Source organism: Ursus americanus, chromosome 14 (assembly GCF_024610735.1).
Source record: "Ursus americanus isolate L20-20 chromosome 14, mUrsAme1.1.p, whole genome shotgun sequence".
Taxonomy (NCBI): domain Eukaryota; kingdom Metazoa; phylum Chordata; class Mammalia; order Carnivora; family Ursidae; genus Ursus; species Ursus americanus.
In genome coordinates, this window is record NC_142140.1 from 35,705,846 (window position 1) to 35,727,998 (window position 22,153).

The 22,153-nt window shown below is 50.3% G+C and overlaps 1 protein-coding gene across 4 annotated transcripts in view; it reads right to left on the bottom strand.

Annotated features, from left to right (window-relative positions):
• CACNA1D (calcium voltage-gated channel subunit alpha1 D) overlaps nt 1–22,153 on the bottom strand; it is a 299,657-nt gene that overhangs the window by 100,148 nt on the left and 177,356 nt on the right. For all 4 annotated transcript variants that reach the window (XM_087866963.1, XM_087866962.1, XM_087866964.1 and 1 more), the window contains exon 9: nt 5,791–5,960. In XM_087866963.1, the coding sequence (XP_087723089.1) occupies nt 5,791–5,960 (170 nt within the window). The remainder of the gene's footprint in view (nt 1–5,790; nt 5,961–22,153) is intronic.

The window sequence follows — 22,153 nt, forward strand, 5'->3', positions numbered from 1 at the left end:
GTGTCTGACATGCAGGAAGCACCTGATAAATGTGAGATGTGATTATTCTGCATTCTGTCGTTGAACAAATAATCACTGGAAACTCCTATGTGTGACAAAGACCACGCTAGGTGTCAGCCACCTGATGGAGAACAGAGACAGGCCCTGTTCCTCCCCCCGAGGAGCGCACAGTCTGCGGCACGCGGTTCAGTGAGAAAGGCAAGTTGCTGCACTGGTGGGGACCCGTGTGCAGGCCGCCCGTGAAAACACGTATGTCCTCACCTGCACAGGTGAGGTCAGAAAGAACAGGCCCCCAACTGCCCAGTCAGGTCCTCTCATCCTTTATACACTTTGATATTATATGAATTCTTGGCAATGAGCAAATATTACTTTTGCAATTAAAATATATTAAAAACAAATACACACAACCCTGACTTGGACTCTACGAACCTGGCTGGAGGGCCCTCTCCTCATGTCCATGCTAGGGCAATCATCCCTGGGACTGTCTCCTGCCAGCTCTTTGGAGACCTAGCCAGGGCAGGTCCCCGTGCCGCCTGCCCAGTGGGTCTTCCAGCCGCCCCCAGTGCTGGGCCCACCCCCGTTGGCTCTCCCAGTCAGAGGCACTTCCAGCAACCTCTTGGGACAGGGAAACCCTCCGGACACATGCAACTCTAACTGCCGCTGTGTGCTTTGCTGCTTTCAAAGCAACGTCTTCCATTCTGGATTTGTGCTCTGAGCTAGTTTAACCGTGATGAAAGCCAAGTGATAAGTCGTAGTTTGAAGACACAAGCTTTCAAACCGGACCAACACACTTCCATGCCCTGTGCTTGCCAACGGCTATGCCATCCCTGGTTTCCTGCCCATCCCCAAATCAAACATCTCAGTAAAAGGCACCCAAGTGGCGCCTGCAGAAGGGAGGTGAACAGCTGTGGCAGTCTTGCACAGGGACACCTGGGGGGGGAGGGGCGGGGCAGCCTCTAGGACCTCTGAGGAAGAGGCCCCTCCTTGTGGGCAGCACGTACCCCCACTTAGAGAGATTATCGATCATTCATAGCTCCCACGGTGAAACGGCCCTGCTTTTCTAGCCAGAATTTTAGAATGAGCTCCCTTTAAAACGATTTCATTATTTTTAATGCCTTTTTTTTCCTTAAAAAAAAAAAAAGACTAATCACTGACAATGAGAAGAGTTTAAAATAGAATTTTAGGCTTTCAGATTTTAATGGCCCTAGAAAAACGCCATTGTTAACACAGAGCAGCTGCATACGTCTAAAAAATCACTTTGAGATTTGGCTGGGTTTCTTAAGAAACTTGAGGCTCAGCAAAAAGTTAAATAAATTATCCTTGAAAATGTCCCAAATGCTTAGGAACTAACTTCCAAGGGAACGTTGTCCATTCAAGTAACCATGTAACACCAGCTTCCTAACAGCAAATTTACAGAATGGACCTTTTAAATATTCCATGAACGCGCGAAGCTAGAGCGACCAGTCACCGTGGCCACCAGACAGCCCAGTTACGTCCCCGAATGCCTCTCCTTCGGGCTTCCTACAGGTGAATGCCTGAACCAGCGTGATATTCAGTGTGATAGCATTCAGGAGTTCCCGACTCTGGCTTCACGCGGGAACCTCCAGGGAGCAGCAGATAAAGCCACGCCTGGGTCCCACCGCAGACGAACAAGTCCTTGTCAGGCTGTGGGTATGACACCAGGACATGGCAGTGCTCTCCAGGTGACAGCCATGTACAGCCAGAGTCGGGTACCACAGATGCAGACATGACATTCAGTAGATCAGAGAGAAGAGATAGGTGTGCATGTCTCCAAGCACTTGATCTGCCACCTGCTCTCCGACAGCAAGCATCAACAAACCTCAAACGGATGTTGGGCCAGAACGCTGTGCCTCGGTATCTCCAACATGCCTGGTCAACGGGGGTGTTTTCCATCAATACTTTAGAACTTTACAATCTCTAAACAGGAAAGTATAGGGACGTGGTCCTAAAAGGGGTCCTTAGCCTGAGGTTGGTTAGAGGTTTAATAGAATCTGCAAGAATCATTCTGTTTAGGTCCGGTTTTGCTGTAGTCTGGTAACAGCAGCAGTAACTAGTACTCCTATGGTTACAGTGACTCCTGCCGGTTATCCAACTTCCATCCTCATGACAAGCCCATGGGCAGATATCTTTATCTGCTTCTTGCAGACAGGGAAATGGGGGCTCAAAGACATTGGGTAGTGTGCCTGTCACTCAAGCCCGAATTCTGAGTCACGAAACTCAATGGCAGCCAATTCCAGAGAAGGGGCACCAACATGCTATCTAGCCCCTACCCCAAAGGCTCATGACACCTGCTATTAATGGCTCCTGAGACGCCCCCCCCCTTCACTTGCACAGGCTGAGGCTTGGCTAGAGCAAGGGCTTCCTGTCACACTATCACTTAACTCCCCCGTGTGGGAAGGAACCTGCCCCAGTCCCACCCAGGACCCAGCTGAAAAGGGCAGTCAGTGGCGTAAGCATCCCAAGGCAGTACGGAGAGAGCCAGGATGCCTAGGGAGTGCCCCATCCCCTCCCCCAGATAATACGCAGGAGCAGGGCTGCGGTGTTAAGTGTGTGGGCCTGGATCTTGCACACCCAGGGAGCATGCTGGCAATGGCCATGCCCACGCTGCGCTGCTTGCCACTGGGTGACAGAGACCAGACCTGGCATGTGCAGGTGGTAAATCGACCCATCAGCTGGTGAGGGGGACGATGCAGGCCTTGTGGAAACCCTCTCCCCCTGGGGTTTCTCGCTGTGACAGGAAGAAAATGGCCAGCAACCACAGGATGTCCCAGGGAAACCCCAGCAGCTCTCCTTTGGCCAAAGGTCTGAGCTGCAGGGAATATATTCAGGGAGGCCCACTTCTTCGTCGGGAGGAGACTTAGGGCTCTTGTCTTAAGTCAGTTAAATCCCTACATGTTTCCCACAGCCTGGGGTCTGGGTCTTTCTTTCAGACCGTAATCATCAATGCCCTGGGAATCTGGTGACTCAGGAAATCAGAGCCTCACTCCACAGGGAAGCCCAGCATCTGGCAAAATGAGCCTGATAAAGAAAAACAGTACCCACAGAAGCACGTGCCCTTCCAGATCAAATGTCAAGCTGGTTCCCCAGGCTGAGCCACACGGCACTGTGCACAGCGAAACCCACAGAGCTGCCATTTCAGGGACACGGCGCAGCCTCACCGGGTGAGGAGTCCTGGCACAAAGTGAATTCTGAGGATCTAGAACTTTTCAAGGGCTGTCATTTCTTTCCTTGACTATACTACTAAGTAGTGCACTTCAGACTTGGAACATTTATAACCCTCTGTACCTTGTTCGTGCCATTTCCCCAGCCGAAGAAGTACCCCCCTCTCCCCCCTCCCTTTGGAAACCACAGGCTTCTCCTCCCTGGAGCTCAGCAGGAACACCACCTCCTCTAAGAAGCCTCCCCTTCATCCCCAGCCCCCGCCCCCGACCAGGCTGCTTTGCTGTGCCCTTCAGGGCTCCCACAGCAGACTGCCGGCCCCTGCTCATGGGGCCAGCTTGTCCCCATCTTATGCTAAGGCCCCACTTCTCCGTCTTCCCTCCACAGCAAGGTTTCCAAGGGCAGAGGCACTGATTTTTGTCATCATGTGGCCAGGTCCTTCACACACGGTGGCAGTACTGGGGTAAGACAAAGTGAGTGAGAGCTCCCAGCCCATCAGAAGACATTGCCTCGAGTCCAGCGAAAATGCCCACTCCTCAAACCACAGGCCACAAGCACAGTCTCACCACACCTGATGCTAGCAGCACGAACAGGGACCCCTCTCCATTTCCAAAGCTGGAGCAATGAACAAATGCTCAATGAAAGGCTCACGTGGCTCCCCGTCAGACACATCTCAACTGGCAAAGGACGGTGCTGTGCTCAGGGGAAGGGCCAATGCTTGCACTGGCTGACATAGGACATGCTACATTAGGGGAGGGAAGACGTGGCTGGCAGACCCTTCCCCCCCCCCCCCCCCGCGCCAAGGTCAGCGCCGAAGCTGCACTCAGGAAACAAAGAGGAAGACAGTGCGGTAGGCATCCCCCCTGCTCCAAGCACAGCCTGTTGTCGGCCATACGGTGGGTTCGGAAGCCACGAGAAGACCATGGGGGATTCAGATTCAAATGACCTGAACACACAGACACCCTTCTCACACCCAGTGACCTAAAGGACATCACCAAGTTTGGAACTGGAAGGAGTGCCCCCATATGAGCTCCCATCTCAGAGTTAGCACTCAAAGGCAGCCTCTAGAAATCCTCTGGAAGCTTCCTGATGCTCAGACACTGAGCCCCCAGTCTCCTCCTCAAGGAAGCAGCATCAGTGACACTGGGAAGGGGAGAGGAGGTATCTGCACCCTGCTGGCCCCCCAGGAGCACACAGGACTGAGTCCCTCATTTGCAGCTGTGAGAACAGGAAACCCACACTCCCAATGGAAGTACGGACCCAGAGTCCCCAGCTAGAAGTCACCAGAAGGCCCTCTCAGTCAACCATGGGCTGCTCAGCCTTCATGATCAGCTGCCTACAAAGGCAGCAGAAATTGGCTTCACCCACCCAGCCTCCCTGCCCTGTCTCCCCCAACAAGCCAAAGGAATGAACTACCCTGTGCCCTCCTCATGCCTCTGCCATGGCTCAGGATGTTTCCCCTGACCCTGACTGACCTCAGACCCCTCCAGCCTTCCAGGCTCAGGGCCAATGCCCCACAGCTCCCTGCTGGAGCCCCACAGCCAGTCCTCGCCCCCTCAGCACCCATCACCCAGCACCCAGCCTGCCGCCCCTCACTACATGTGTCTCAGCATGCGCAGGCCTGACCATCCCCAGATGTCCCCTGACATCCCTTCCATCTCTGGAGAGCCCCTGGCAGCCAGCCCCCGCCTTGCTGAAGGAGTAATTGCATGACATCTTGGGGGCCCGGACCAAGGGGAGCTCGCTCAGCCATCTTCCACCATGTGGGGCCCACCTTGCCTCCCCAGGCCTCTCAAGGGATGCGTGCCTTTGAGATGGGTTCTCGGGCTTTACCATCAACTAGTCTAGATTTGAAACAAACCACAAGCATCTCAGGCAAATCCCCTGCTGAATTTCAATTTCTGCTTTTACCTGAGGCACAGATGGCCCAGGAAGAGTAAGAGCACATCTGTGGGGAAAGTAGGTGGTAAACGACACACCTTGGTTGACGATGGGAATGAACTCCAGGGCTTGCTGGGCGTTGGGCCTTCCCGCTGCAGAAAGTGCCCGAGGGGCCTGGGCCCCGGTGGGGAGTGGGCTCCAAGCAGCCACACAGACTCACAGGCCTTCTCACCCTGCCCCGACTGCTGAACTGGTTTCGTCCCAGCTCCTGATAGGCTAAGCCCCTGGCTTCACCTGTGCAGCACAGGTGGGAGCCACTCCAGGTGGCCTGAGGATGGAGAGGGACCCTGCTCTTCAAGCTCTCGTCCAGCAACACGGCTCACTCTGCAGGGAAGGAGCCACAGCTCCCGTGCTGTAGGGTCACCACGCGTCCTACCATGGCTGGTGCCCCCACAGAAGGGGCTCCCCGAATTCCCAACGAGCGAGTGTGGCTGACCTTCCTCCACCTTAAATCCCTGTGACCAGATACAAATCTAAAACCCAGACCTCGGACAGATCGCAGACTTGGTGTGAACGCACCGGTCCTCTGATGGGCGGCAGAAGGAACAGGGCAGCTGGGCGGAGGCCACCTGTCTCACAGGCCGGGTCCGGGGGAGAAACGTCCCTGCCCAGCAGGCGCCTGAATCGCCCGCGAGCTCCCTCTGGTCAGGAGCAGGAAGGGCTACATACTGTTTCGTTTGCTTTCCTCTCCGCCTTCTTCCTCATTCTCAGGATCAATGTCTTCAGCTTGGGTGATCCAATCCAAGTAGCCCTTTAGGTCCTCCTCCAGCTGCTGCTTCTCCCGGAGCTTCTGGAAGTCTCCCCGGGCTTTAGCCTTCTCTCTTTCCTTTGAGAATTCTCTGAGGGAGGCAGAGAGAACAAGCGCATGTCAGGACGTCCTCGAGGACCTGCACCTCGGGCCATCTGCCCTGCTGCACAACAGTCATGCGGCAGGACACACGGCACTGAGTACAGCCACGCGAGCACAGCAACAGAGGCCACACACGTGGACAGAACATAAGACAGTGTCTTCCTAAGCAAGATTGTGGGCGTCAGAGCTGCAGTGACCACACCAACACACATGCGCTATTTCTTAGAAAACGAACAATCCCAAGGAGCCCAGGCCCCAAATGCCATGTGCTGTCGTGGCAGGCCTCGTGACCACCCCTCCCTGCCATTAGCCTGAACTCAGAGACGTCCCACCTGCCCCAGAGCCTCCTCAGATAGCTGGCATCACACGTCAAAGAGCAAGGACCCGGGAGGGCTATGCGGTGGTCAGAGAGCGCACACACCGAGTGTAGGGCTTCTTCAATACCTTCAGCCAAACAGCATCCCTGACCCTCGTATCCAAACTAAGAGCCAGGAGGGGAAGCAGGTGCTGCCAGCAGCACCTGCGGGTTCCAGCCAGAGCAGAGGACAGGATCGGGGCAGACCCACCTCACAGCCCCATTCTCCCTTCCCACACAGGAAACAGAACACCGGTGAAGCACTATTCTCGTTTGCAACCCTTGTTTTCTCGCCATGATCTTTCCCCAAAAGTCTTCCCTGTAGGAGACGAAGAGGCAGTACGATTTGTTGCCCATTTATGGGAACACCTGTCCTGGAAAGGCTTTGGCAGATGTGTACATGTTCCCAACTGCTTGTTGTTTACACCCCCTTTCGTGTCTGCAATCCCATCTACGCATACATGTAGAAGCCCACGCTGGCTCAGGCAAGCCTGGGAGTCAGGTGGGTGATTACCCAGTTTCCACGACCAAGGATCCATCTGCATTTCCCACAGCGAATGGCTACAGGAGCCAAGCTACCCGAGCTATGGATTTCCTAAGTACGATTAAAAAGCTGTGAAGGAAGCAGATGAGATTACAGGCAGCTCAGCTTCCGCGCACACAGCCCTGGATTCTGACAGAGGTGACATCTGCCTTCCTTCTGCCTTCCCTCCAGCCCCAAACCGGCACATCTCCCTATCAGGGACCTCTTTTTTTTTTTTTTTTAAAGATTTTATTTATTTATTCTACAGAGATAGAGACAGCCAGCGAGAGAGGGAACACAAGCAGGGGGAGTGGGAGAGGAAGAAGCAGGCTCATAGCGGAGGAGCCTGATGTGGGGCTCGATCCCATAACGCCGGGATCACGCCCTGAGCCGAAGGCAGACGCCTAACCGCTGTGCCACCCAGGCGCCCCTATCAGGGACCTCTTTAACCTAACCCAACCCAAGAAGGGGGAAATGATCTGCTTACATAGAGCCAATCCCTCTTCTCTCTCTTCCCTCTCCCTCTCCACTCTGGGCTGACGAGGGGCTGAACAGATACTTGAAAGCCCAGGAAACTAGACTCCTCACCAAGGTGCCACCCTCTGCCTAGTGAGAAAGGATGACACTCATTGCTCCCCGGTCACCCACATTTTGGATGCCCCAGAAGCTGTTCTTGGCTGTGTGCGGGCTGATCCATCCCCACCTGCCCCTCTGGGAAGGCATCCTGGGCCCGGCCTGTAGAAGGTAGGACTTCAGGGGGGCTTTAGCAGGGGGAATCAAACCAAAGCTGATTAAGACTCAGAGGTGTTTTCTGCACTCCTCACCCAGAACCTTTTCCTCCGAGGGAGAATCCCTTGCTGTCTCACATAGGAAGGGCCATTACAGGCAGGGTCTTGCTGCTCAGGCCAACCACACCCTCAGGATGATGTGGGGTTGTTAGGCCTGCCAGGCTTCCTGAGATACAGGACACACGTAACTCGGTTCTGGGTAGGTTCACCAACTTAATTTGAATTTTGAAAAAGTCACACCAGTCCATAATGACATCCCTGAAGGATGAAGCGGAGGCCCTGGAGGGTCATGTGTCGACATGAAAATACATGATGCCATCTGTTTTCTTAAAAATGTCATAGAGAGCAACTACGTGGGCTCCATTTCTATTGTTCGCCACAAGTATCTAAGCCCAAATCTCTGTGTTTTGATTCTGAACTTGGAGTATGAAATTTACATGATTATAATACAAACAGGGTATTCTTATTCCTAGATTCATGTCTCATCTGAGTTCTTGAAAAAGATGACAAAGATAGTAAAAGTTACCTGAAAAACTTAAGAGCTTTACAAAAGAGGATTTTGCTTTAATATATTTTATGAGGGTTTTTTTTTTTTTTTTGTATTAGGAATACAAAAAAAAAAAAAAAAGAAGAAAAGAAAAAACAAAACTCTCTAACAAGCCGTATCACTGTTGCACATTCTTGGTTGTTGAGACACGGTAACACATGCATTGCTAAAATCCTACTATGAGTAACATTTCTGAGAACAAAAACCACTGCCTCGCTTATGGCCCGTTTATTTCAAATAATAGTCACTGTTACACAAGTTCAGGTAAGAAAGTTGTTAATGTAAACCCTCAGAACAGACTTTAGGCAGTTTCTGAAGAGTCTAATACCCATCAGGCATGCAAACATATGCTGATCTGGACAGAACAGAGATTTGCAAGCATAAATCTCCTGTCGGCTCTGAGACGGGCTGGAGGAAAAGGGGCGGGGGGAGGGGGTCTTTGTGATGGACCTAGACACACTGGGCTCTCAGTCTGAAGACCTGGATTCTAGTCCCAGCTCTGACACTGGTCTCTTCTGAGCTTCGGTTTCCTCCGCTGCACAACAGACATAGGACCCGTTCTACTGCTTCACAGAGATTAAGTAAGACAACACTGCAGAAATCACAAAGTATTGGGAAAATGCGAAGTTGAAAGAATATTTAGCTGTCGAATCTGGGCATGAAAAAGGCCATGGGAGGAGCTTTCTCCAATACCAAAGGGAGGAAAATTACAGACAGCCCTGATTGGGCTCTAAGCTACACGATCCCAGCAGAACTGAGAGAAACATAGGACACATGGGACACGTGGGATCCTAGGCTCAGAGTGACCTCAACGAGCCAGCCAGTGCCTCATCAATCCTGTACAACTCTCTGCTCTGGTGAAAATACCCCAAACCCATCTTGACAAACCTTTCACTCCAGAAAAATCCCACCTGAGTGCATGGAATCTTCCATCAACCTCCGTGGATGAAGAAAAAAACAGTTCTCCATTTTGCATGAGAATTCATCATTTTCAAAGCTTGTTACTAAGGGACAAAACAGCAGTCACCACTACAAAAGTAGATTTAAAACAGCTATTGGTAGAAATCATCAGACTTCTGACAAATGACTAAATCTAACAATTCTACATGTGACAGAAGCCTACTTCTGGTGCATTCAATCAAAAGAAAAAAGACATAAGAAAAGCTTCGACAAAAAGGCACATGGTATTTTACCCTTTATGTATGAAAAAAGGAGAAATAAGAAAACACGCACATTACACTTCAGGGTACATTCAAAGGATAAAGCAGAAAATGCTGAATGGGGACAAACGGAAGGAAGGGGACAATATAGGAGGGACACTGTTAAGTATATCTTTCTCTATAGTTTTGACTTTTGGAACCATGTTAATGTTCTACACATTACGATTTTGTAAATTAAATCAACAAGGATGGGATGGAGGGAAAATACCCCTAAAGTGAAAGTGAATTGAGACACGTGAATCCGATTGTATTTCAAATGAATACCACAGCTATACTGAAAGGGAGACACTGGTTCAGGTTAGTTTAGGATCCCTGGGCTGCATGCTCTCAGCCATGGATAGGACCGAGAGAGGGGGGAACAGCAAAGAAATGCTAAACTCTTTCTGGAAGTTTCAGGTTTGGTAGTGCTATGGACAAAACAACGCTGAAATCATTTCGGATGTATTACAGGACTTAATGAGCGAGCAAATGTGTCCATGTTGCTGGGAATCAGGGTTCTCACTGTAGAAGGAGGGACACAGAAACATCAAAGAAAGGAAGACTAGAAAGAATCCTCTGGGGATGGACTGGAATTGGAGGTGTTGGTGTGAATTCATGATTTCTAGAAGATGTATATAAATATGAATAAATGTGTAAATGTAAGTATGTATATGTATATTATTAATGCATGTGTTTCCCAACTCTGTTGAAAGGATATGGAAGCAGAGGCACCCCAGTAGTTATGAGCACACCTGGCACCCAGACTTGGGTCTCTAATACCTCATCCATGAAAAGAAACCAGGAATCTCTGGTAAAATGGCTGATTCCAGGGCTAGGATAGAGTGGGTACAGGTTGAAATAAGTAAGGAAGTGCCCCAAATAAGTAAAAATTAAAAACAAAACAAAAACATGACAAGGGCATGCCATAAGGTCACAGGAGCCAGAGAAGTATCTCACACTGGCTAAATCTAGGATAGTCTGAGCCCCGAAATAATGAAAAACAGGAATAAATTATAATTTTTAAAAAAATCAGTCCACACCTCTTATAGACAGATAAATGAAAAAACAAGTGGACTGATACTTGCTAGAGGAGAGGAGAAGGGGGGATGGGCCACATGAGTGCAGGGGAGAGGGAGACACAGGCTTCCAGTAACGGATGAATAAGTCACGGGAATACAAGGGACAGCACAGGGGATAGAGTCAATAATACTGTAATAGCACTGTATAGTGACGGATGGTGACGACACTTGGGGTGAGCACAGTGTAATGTCTAAACTGGTCAAATCACTATGTTGTACACCTGAAACTAACGTAACACTGTGTGCCAACTACACTCCAATTTTATTAACGTACAAAATTAAAAGCAAAAGCAAATGAGATAAAATATTAGTAAGGGAATTCAGGTGAAGGGTACATGGCTTGTTCAGTATGTTATTCTTGTAACTTTTCTGTAGTTTGAAATTACCTCCAAAGAGAATAAATTTTCAAGTGTTTGGAAAAATGTAATCAGAGGAACCAAATGCAGATTTATGTTATATATGTTTTTCCGCTTACCAGCCAGATTGTAGGCTCTTCCCAGGAACGGACAATGTTGTCCATCTCTTACATTTTCCTTTCCACATCTCTGTCTCTCCCATGACGCCCCCCTTCAAGCAGGCATGTGGGGAAGTCTGGGTACGAAGCTCACGAAATGAGCCCTACTCCTTAGGAGGCCAGAATGCATCAGGATAGAAAGCCCGTGATTCCTGGGATCTCCCAGAAGCAGGAAACCCAGACGCACCATGTGGGGCAGCTTTCACCATCAGCCTACACTTTCCCCTTATCGTTTATGGGCCTCATGGGGTGGATTTTCTGCCTCCAGGCTGCTAGAGAATCTTCCCTCCAGGTCTATGTCCTTTGTAAGGAGCAATTTCTCAGTGAGGAATCTCCCCGGCAGCTGACATCACGACCACCAAGCATCGACGCTGGCCACTCTGCACGCCCCTGACCCACCAAGGCAGCTGGAGAAGCTGTAGCTGGAGCCTTTCAGGAGGGCTCACTTCCCCCTCCACTTCGGACTACCACTGCAGACCTCGGCTTCATCCTGAGGTTGTCCTACTCAGAAAGCCTCGGGGCTCCTCGCAGCTGCCCTCAACACTCCAGGATCAAATGCCTCTCAGCCTGGCACTCGGGCCTTCTAGCCTTCTCCCACCGGTTATCCCAGCTCCATTTCCCTCCCTTATAACAAACACACTGTATTCTGGCTATGCTCTTCTCAAGTCCTCAACGCTCAGAGCCTCTGTCCACAGAACTCCATCCAGCTGAGAAGCCTCTCCCATCTTTGAATTCCAGCTCACCTATCAAGACCCAGCCTTTCCTAGCTACCCTGGCTACTCCTGCCCCCCAGAAAGAGCTCTGCCCTCCTCTGATTCACCAGGGCACTCTATTGGGTGAACACCAAGACACAGAGGTGTGTGTGTGTGTGTGTGTGTGTGTCCGATCCCAGCTGGCCTCCTCAATGAAGTCTCCCTGACAGAGCCCGCCCCAATGCCTTACCCTATCCTCACTGGAGAGCATCAATGGTGAGGGAGGGACTATTACTACCTTCATTACACAGAAAATGAGGAAACAGAGGCTCAGAGAGATTGGTCAGATAAGCCCACCTAGCTCCTGAATCGACCCCCCCAAGGACCTCGACACAGGCACACAGGAGGCAGAGAAAGAAGAGGGTAGAAGTAAGAAGGGATAAGGACCAAGAAGCAACCCGTCAGTCCAGGAGGGGCCCTAAATCCCAAATTCAGGATTGGGATTGCGTCCCTGGAGGCAATGGGGAACCCCCAGAAGTCCGATAGCAGAGAGTCCTTTATCGGCTTTGTTTCATAGGAGTTCTATGTGAATATGAGATCTAAAGAGGGAGAAAATGGTGCTGATGCCAGAAGGCATTCAGTAAACACCGGGTAACGGGGTAGATTCAACACCAATAAAAATGTGAGTCAAAAGTAACATGGCTCTGATGAAATTCCCAACTTTCATAGAGTATTTGGAAGAACACCTGTGGGGGCTATCATTACTGACCCCCAGGCGGCCCCGTACTGTGGTCACCTTGACCTCTGCCCCCTCATGCTGGTCCCCTGGGTCTGGTCCCACCCAGCGCCATCTTCTCTGAGAACATGGACCTTCCTCCAGGGCAGATGATGCCCCGCTCCCTGCCATGTAAACATCCCATGCCCACGTGTTCAGGAAAGAAAGGCAGGCGGGCAGGGGCAGAGGAAGGCCAAACAGGAGGGGAGATACGAGATGCACAGAAGAGCCACATTCCTGGTCCTCAGTCCCCAGAAGGCTGCCATGGAAAAGAGGAAGTGGACCCCCCCCAGGCCCCAGGAGTGGGTAGAAGCAGAATGAGACTGATTTCAGTGCAATGTAAGGCAGAAACTTCTACCAGTCCAAGTGCACCAAAGATGAAATAAGTAGCCATTCAAAGCAGCAGCTTCCGGAGCGGCGGCTGTGGAGATGGGGACCTTTGGTAGAGGACTAGCACCTCGGTGGGGAAGCTGGAGCATGGGATATGGTGTAGACCTTGCTGGTATATCTTCCCCAGGCCCACACAACACCCCTCCATCTCACTCAGGGTGGCACTTGCCACCCACTGCCCCGTACTGTGTCCAGCCATGGCTGTGGCTCAAGCCTCCTGGCCTCCTCTATGGCTCAAAGGGAAAGCCGGACCCCTGATTGCTAAGAAGGGATCCCTTCCTCATTTTCTGCTCCCTTCCCGGGACGGCAACCTGGTGGCTCTCTCAGTCCTGCCAGCCAAGAGGTCTGGTGGCATCAAGAAGCCTAAGGGTTGAGGGAGTCAGAACCAATGGCCAAGAGGGGTTCTGACTGCAGAGCAAGGGTATAGCCACACCCTCACTCGGGCCCCAGCAAAGCTCTACAGAAGGGAGAGGAAAAGACAGGAGAACAGGTGGAAGGCTCGGAGACAGGCGGAGCCTGAACCCACTGCGGCCTTAAGCATCCCTAACCTGTGACTAACCCAGGGCCCACCCGTCAACCAGCAGCAGTGCCAGCAGGATCCGCACCTGCACAGCTGGGGGTGCTGCCTCAGTTTCCCACAGGAGAGCCTGTCCAGGTCATGGCCCCTTTCTAGTAATAACAGAAACAAACCTCTTATATACTGGGATTTCTATCTGCAGTCCTCCAAGCATCTTTACATGCACTGTTCCACAGGCTCCTCGCTACCTTGATGCGGGACAGGCAGGAGGACAAGGGCTGTCTTCCTGTCTCACAAAAGCCAGAGCTGAAGTTCAACAAGGTAACGTTACTGACGCTGCATCACATACTCTAGGAGACAGGACAACCACGCTCCAAGCTAAGCGTTCTTTCCACGGGATTCCTAAACCCTCTGCTTCCTGGCTTAGGAGATGTGTAGACTGGACACTTACTGGTCAGGATCAGGAGGGGTGGGTCAAGACAGAAAGCACCGCTCACCCCCGGCATTCTGATTTCATCCAGATCCCCAATTCGGGCTTGGCCAGGCTGATAGTGCACTTCCCCGACACGCTGCCCCTCACTCCCCAGGAAGCTCTGCTCCAGGAAGACACTCTCTGCCTGGAACCAGCCAGCCTCCCCCCACCCCAGGAGTCCCTATGCACATGCCCCACACTGCAGAGAGCTCCCCAAACCCTGACACCGCCAGGGTTTACAGGTCCTGACATCCTGCGCTCTGGGAGCCCTGGCTCAGTCAACACGACGAGAGAGAGAGCACTTAGCCTGAAGCAAACCATTGCATTCAAATGGCAGTGCAGGTCACACGGGAAGGCCACCACACAATTTGTTCTGGAATTTATTTCTCAAACGCCCCATAAAATAAATGGGCCACTGGAAATCATGCTGATTTAGAGATAGGGTTCCTTCTTGGGTTGTAATGCTATTTGTTTTAACCAGACCCACACAAATAAAATGTAGACGAACGCTTTGAAATTTGTGCACACGCACACACACAGAAAACAAACACAAACAAGCATAAAAACCGTCAGTGAGCAAAGCCCACAGAATCACTAGGACTCAGATTTCCAGGGAAAGAGAGGACTCAGGAATACACACACACTCACACACACACACACACACACACACACACACACACACGCGCAACAATCGTAAAAAGGCAGAGTCAGGGGAAGCCGGAGAAGCCAACCACTGGTTTTGATCAGCGGAGGCCTGTCTTCCTTAGGCATAAATTCTTTTTCCTACGTAGACATAGAGGAAATGAAACAGAATGAAAAAGTAGTCTGGTTCAAAAAATATTTTTATGTTTAAATCTAATTTTTTGGAAAACACATAAGTTCAGTTTCTGTTCAAGGAAATGCGTGTTCTGTAAAAAAAAAAAAAATGAAGGAAGGATGGAAGGAAGGGAGGAAATGAACAACCTGTGATGTGTCACAATAAAAAAAGCCAATTTAAATGAGTGGCACTGGCTCAGGTTCAAAGTTCAGTCTTTGTTCCAGTCTCCCTCAACCACAAAAGGCTGGGATTCGTCCCAGGAGGCTGTCTTTGCATGAGAGGAGGCCAGCATGCCAGCCCAGGGTCTTGGGACTACGTCCATGTGACCTGCCCCTTTGCAGATGGCACAGGGCTCTGGGGGAGGGGAGCTCATCAGGGACAGCATTCATCGATGGCAAGTGAGGCACTGGCCCCCAAGAAGCGAGGGCCCCAAGGGCTGGGAAGAAAGACAAGAGAAAACTGGGGGCTTTTGTTTACACAGAGAAGAGGTTGGAAAAAGAATCTAACAATCCCATTTTCAGCAAATCACACTATGACCGTTCTTTGGGAGCTCATTACTGAAATAATCCCCACAGTGAATCTTTCTGTAAAGGGAGTCCGTGCCTCCTAATTTTTCTGTTCATAAAGGCTTGGGTGTCTTAAGTGATTTCCTCAAACCAATGTTCCCCTTTTCATGTCCTTGAATGCTTTTATGGACATAAAAGTCTATGAAAAATGCTTTAAATAGAAAACAGTGTCCATCTTTTGAGAAGACGAACCGCTTTCAAAGGAGGTATTTCCTGACCTCCCCCCGCCCCCAGCTGTTAATGACAAGGATATCTGCTGTGAACCGCAGCCGAGCAGGCGTGCACACACCAAACCTCAGGGCCCGGGCACGTGCGGCGCTTACCCCCCACAAGAGCAGGAGGGGTAGGGACGGAGCCAGCTAACGTGGGATCAGCCTGGTATTTTCTCTCTTCTGGTCCTAACCACCTGCTCCTTAAACTCTATATTCCAATCATCCTCAAGTTCACTCATTTTCTCAAAGGCACGGAGATCTTACAGCTGTGTGTGCTGTTCCGTAAGTCAGCCTCAATGCTCGTCCTGATCCTTGCCCACTCTGCCAGGTCAGCCTGCGACCACACCTCTCTGATGTCCTTAGGGTCTCCTGGAGAAGAGTCTCACTTGGGTAGAATTTCATTCACAGCACTGTCATCGTTCTCTAATATTTTCTTTTACATACTCAACTGGAAGCTCGGTGAAGGAGGGGCGGTGTCTGTCTTATCTTTGTATATCAGTTCCTTATCAAACACATTGGCCATTGCTCTCTGAGAATAGGCTAAATTTTAATAAACAGTTTTATAGACTCGGGTCTTTTTTCTATTTTCTATTCATTTTTATTAGAGAGAAAGGAGAGAGAGAGAGAGAGAGGCAGAGGGAGAGAGAGAATCCTAAGCAGACTCTACGCCCAGTACAGAGACTGACGTGGGATCCATCTCACAACCCTGAGATCATGACCTGAGCTGAAATCAAGAGTTGGACGCTTAACCGACTGAGCCACCCAGGCACCCCTACAGACTCAGGTCTTATAGTAACAACCGCCGCAAAGACATGGATCCTGGGCTCTGCACTGGGTGTATCTGATCACAAATGGCCATGTAATGTTCTATCAGCTAAAACTGTACCCATTGTCGTCATTAAAAAACAAACAGAAATGAAGACAGCCGATGTCCTGTAAAGTCTTAAAAAGTCCTCCATGGAAAGAAATACAATGTATCTGGCATCTTAGAATGAAATATACTTTCCTTTCACTGCATCTCCTTGTCGGAGGACAGAGAGCTGCTCTCTCTTTGAAGAGTGAGTTTCCATGGCTACCAGAGACATTCTAGTGCTTCCGGCAGAAAATTTCCCATGCAGGCTGCATGCTAAAAGTTACAGGGTTCTTGTTTCAATCTGTTTTTTTAGAAAACGTGTGTGAAGAGGCATTCTTCAAAAACATGGGCGCTCTCATCTCTTATCACTTTCTCTGAATGAAATACATCATTCAATCAAATAAGCCAAGCCAACGATGTATCTTCCATGACAGGCTTCAAACGCTGCTACTTAAGGAGTCACTTGAGAAACCTCTTGCTAGACTTGTCAGATTCCAGTTTTTAAAGAAAAATGAGGAAAATGTGCACCTGCAGTCTGACTCCAGAGGGTGGCAGAGCCATTAAAAAACAAACATGTTTGAAGGTACCAGCAACCCCAGGGCATGTCCTACTTATACACCGACACCGTTTGCTGTGTTTGGGGTCTGGTTAAAACTGCCTGAAGTGGCGTGACGACTGTATCCACCTGTCTGCAGGCAGGGTCTGAGTGCAGGTAAGCGATGCTGGACCAGGGGAGAAGCTGGGACCAGACCCATCCGTTGGGATGTCCTCAAAGCAAAACCTCTAAGAACTTCAGCCCAATCCCACCCACTGGCCATGCGTGTCAAAGGCAAACCCGCCGATGAGAGGCACGCAGAGATGGAGCCTCTCCCCCCCAGGAGGGGTTCCTCGTTGGAGGGCAGGATAGGGGGGAAGTGCCTTCTGTGGACCATCACATTTAGTTGAGGACAAGGGAATGAGCATCAGATTATAAGGGACCCTGAGGGATTCAGAGAGATCCATCCTCAGTAAAGGATCCAAAAGGACCACTTGAGATAGAATGGGACTTGTTCACAAGCCTTTTGTTTTTTGTTTTTGTTTAAGAATAGATAGATAGATAGATAGATAGATAGATAGATAGATAGATAGATAGATAGCACAAGCTGGTGGGGAGGGGCGGATGGGGAGGAAGAGAATCTCAAGCAAACTCCCTGCTGAGCATGGAGCCCCACACGGGGCTCAATCTCACAATCCCGAGATCATGACCTAAGCCGAAATCAAGAGTCGGACGCTCAACCAACAGAGCCACCCAGGTGCCCCATCACAAGCACTTTTACGAGGAAAAAGACACGAATTTCTCTGAAGCCTCCATCTTCCACTATTCCACTTGTTGCAGGTAACGATCTTGGGGGAGGGAATGACATGGACAGAACGTGAGGCTCACAGCAGCTCAGGGTGTATGGGCACAGACCCGGCCGGGCGGGCTAGACAGGGTCCCACAGGACATGCCCCCTCGGCCCACACAGATGCAGCTCCCAACTGATGAGAGAAACAGCCTGGGCTCCGGAGACAAATAGCTAGAAATTTAATTTCTAGCTTACCAGGAATTCCTTACCTACTTACTAGCTGTGTGACTTTGAGAAAAGCGAAACCTCTCTGAGCCTTGCTTTCCTCGTCTGTAAAAGCGAGGCAGAAGCACTTCACTAAGGTGCTAGAGAAGACTGAATGAAGTAAACGATACAAAGCTCCTAGCCCAGTGCCTAGCGTCTGTCTTAGCAGTTCTATTAACAATGACAAAGAATAAAGGAAACTCTCTCACAATCCACTGAGGCCCCAACCGCCTTCTCCATCGACTCCTTCGTGTTCATCTCCACCACCCCACCCTGCCCATCACCTCACACCCACCTCACCGTCGGAGCCCCCCCACCTCCCAGGACTCCCCTCACTCCATGCCACCTGCGGGGGCCCTGGCTTTGCTTTCCAGGCCTGCCTCCACACCATCACCCAGCTTTCAAACACCTCCACGGCTCCCATCAATTAAAGACAAATGCCACCTCCTTCATCGGGCTCCCCTGGCTCGGTGGCCATTTTCTGCCCCCCTGCACACCAGCCAGCACAGAGCACCCTGGCCACCTCCCCGGCTCCGACACATGTGTGCACTGGGCCTTGCTTTCCTTGCCACTTGCTGGGATCTGGAACGTCCCTTCTTTACATCCTTACAAATGCCCTCCCTTCAATGACCAACCTGAGTCTGGCTTCCTCAGGAGGAAGAGCCCTCTCTGACATGCCAGCCCTCCCCAGAGGCCTAGGGCACGCTGCTACCTATCAGTAAATGCTAAAATGCACGTGACCGATGGCTGGACAGGAAGAGCGTGCAACTGGCCCCCAGACTGGGCCCTGGGAGTCCTCAGTGCTTATGTCTCTGGAAGCCGGCTCATCAGGAACGGCACGAGATTCAAGGTCAGGTGGGGCTCAGGGCACAGCACACATGTGGGCAGGCGCAGGGCCATCGCCCCCTGAATTAGACTTCTCAGAAACAGCAAAAGCCTCTCGGACTCAGAAGCCAAAAAGCCGCAAACGCTTGGAGGCTCTGAAGTTGCCAGCAGAGAACTCAGCTTAGACCAAGATTTATTTTAACGCAGAATTTAAAGCAAATGATCTAGTTCTGAACAGATTAATATTTTATCCCGGAATCCAAACCCAACTCTTAGGATAATCAGACTTAGAGAAATTAGGTTAGTGCTTCAAGTGCCACTCCGGTCCTGGAAAGCTGCGGCGCCTTGAAGAGAACAGCCCGCAAGAGAACAGCCCGCAAGTGAACGTTCAGAGTGCAAATGAGGCTTTTCAAATGCACAGAGCCTGCCTCCTTCAAGGAGACTACAGTCTGGCTGATGCTGAGCGCACCTCGCGTTTGGGAAGGTCTGCTCGGTTTACAGGTCCCTTCCCAACCACTTCTCTCCTGGGTTTTGGGACAGCTCTGCAAGAAATATGACAGGGTGGGTGAGGCCACCCAGCTGCAGGGGACGTGAAGCCCCCTGGGGAACATCACGTCAGTAGGAAGCATGCCACCAGCACGACAGCCAGACCCTGCAAATCTGCCCACTATGATGACAGGCGGGAACCAGTCACCGCAGCAACTGGTAATCCCCTTGGCCAGCGGAGCCACGGCCACCAGCAACACTCAGACCTTGACCTTCAGCTGGGCTACCCACGCCTGCTGGAATAACCACCACCCCGGGTGGTCTCTGGAGGGCATCTCTGGAGAGACTGAAGCTTCTGGCACACACCTCTGGCTGGATGAGCCAGACCAAGTGGGCCATGGTCTCCATCAGCCGAGGACCCTCCCCCATCAGGAGACCTCACCACCAAGCCTCCGCTCCCTCTGCTGATGACCAGCGAATGCCTGTCCCAAGTGCAGGGCACGCGTCCAATGCCCAATCCCTTATCATCTGGTGCACCTCTGTCCCCACATTCCCCTGCACGTCCTTGTCACTGACTCGGCTTTCCCTCACTCTTCCACCCTTCCCTGTGCCCTCTGGAATTCCTGTTCCTGTACCCTCAATCTTTTCAAAGGGACCCCTCCCCGCCGTCCTCCTTGCTTTGATGGAAATCTGGGTCACCCTCGGGCTTACCGCTCTGCTTCCCTTGTGGTCCTTCCAGATTCCTCCTCGAGGTGGAGTTGCTTGCTTTTCTGTTCCTCTTAACATCTTCATTAACCTATTCCTTCATTTTGCTGTAAAAGTCCATCCCACAGAAAACTCTGTTCCTTCGGGGTAGATGTGGCCTTCTCCCCTTCCTCAGGGTCGGCTTCAACCAACCTCTTCAACTGAAGACTTCAGCTCCTGGCTCCCAGGAGCCCTCTCCATTCCGAGCCCTCCCATCATCCTGGGGGTCTCCTGCAACCCCCAGCATTGCAATCCCTTGATCTATTAATCTTTAATAGCCATCCCCTCCATGCTGCTTCAGCCACCCAATCCCTGCCACACCCCAAATGTTCACCATCCATAACTTCAACATAAATCCCAGCCTTCTGTGTTCTGACCATAACCTCCTAACAGCCAACTTCCTCACTCCCACTACATTTTTTTTTTACCTCTCTGAAATGCCTGACCCATTGGACCCATTTTCTCCCAGTCCATTAGGCCTCTCCTTCCTCCTAATTGAACTTAGATTTCATGATACATCAGTGATCTATTGGGTAAAGTTCTTGCCAGTAACCGAAACACTCTTCCATCCCTGGGGAAGGGATGGTTGGGACAGGCTGACATCAAGCAGGTCCCTCATCACCAGCTTCAAGGAAGATTTCAACACAACCTATCACTCCCTCCCAGCTCATCTGAGCCTTCTGTATGCTCTTCAGACATACGACTCTGCCAGCCAGCTACCCCCTTCTTCAGAGAAACTAGGAATTAGGCAATAATATTCCCAGCTTCCCACCATCAAACCAAACTTACATCTGCTCCACCCTCTCTTCCTTTCTTCTCCTTACAAAGGAAAGCACCTTCTCTTAATACAGCCTGTCTTCTGGCATCTCAATTGGGCTTTTCGATCCGTGATCACCTATCCTTCCATGCACTGAGGTCTTCTTTAATTTCCTTCAGCAAAGTTGTGTGTAGAAGAGGTCTTGTACATCTTTCATTAGATTTATTCTTAGGATCTTTTTAATGCTATATTTTTTTGTACCTTGCATGCCTCTATTTAACATTGTGAACATATGGAATACAGTTATAATGATTTTTTAATGTTCTTTTTGCTAATCCTAGCATCTGTGTGAGTTCTGGGTTGGTTTCAATTGATTGATCAAATCTTATTATGGGCCATGTTTTTCTGCCTCTTTGCATGCTTAGTAACCTTTAATTGAGTGCCAGACATCGTAAGTTCTATCTTCTTGGGTGTTAGATATTCTGTATTTCTATAAATATTCTAGTGCTTTGTTCTGGGATACAGTTATTTGGATCACACTGATCCTTCATGTTTTGCTTTGCTGTTTTGCTGGAACAGTCTGGAGCACTTCCCCATCTAGGTCTAGTTATTCCTCAGTAGCTGGGCAAATCCTTTGATTACTTTACCCAATGCCCCACAAATTAGGAGTTTTTCCAGTCTGGCCAGTGGGAACAGGCAATGTTCCTGGGCCTGTGTGAGCACTGAACATCATCCTTCGTAATCCATTCCAATGTTCTTCCTTCAGCCTTTGGTAGTTTCCTACAGACGTATGCTAAATAGTAAACTCTGCTGCACCTTGAGGGGGACCTTCTGCTCATCTCCGGAGTGCTCTTTCTATGCAGTTCTCTCCTCTCCGATACTCTGTTCTGCAAACTCTAGCCACCTTGGTTTCCGCAGACGCTTAGCTTCATCTTCTCAACTGTGCGAGGTCACAGGGCTCCGCCTGGGTCCTTCCCATCTTGTGCTATGGTGGCCCCAGAAGTCTCTCAAGCCAGCAAGCTGGGGCAATTATGGTGCCCATTCAGCTTACTTCCTGTTTCTCGGGGATCAATCCCTTTCCTTCATTGACTGATGTCCAGTGTGTCACACATATGATCTGGTTTTGGTTTTGTTGTTGTTTCAGGTAGGAGGGTAAAGCTGGCATCTGTTACTGGATCTTCACTGGAAGCAAAGTCTCTCTTAATTGTATTTTAATAGTATCTTAAAATCAATTTTATAAAACTACAAGTCATGAATAAAAATGTGTTATGTTTTAAGTTTGTAGCTTAGCTAACATTGACACTCGTCATCAGCAACACCCCGATCAAGATATGGAACACATATACCACTGCCCAGTGATCTCATTCCCTTTCCCAGCCAAGCATCCTTCCTCCTACCTGAAAAAATCAGTGATCTAATTTCTATATTACGAATTTTGCTTATTCCAGAACTTCATATAGAGTCATACTGTATGCTCTCTTT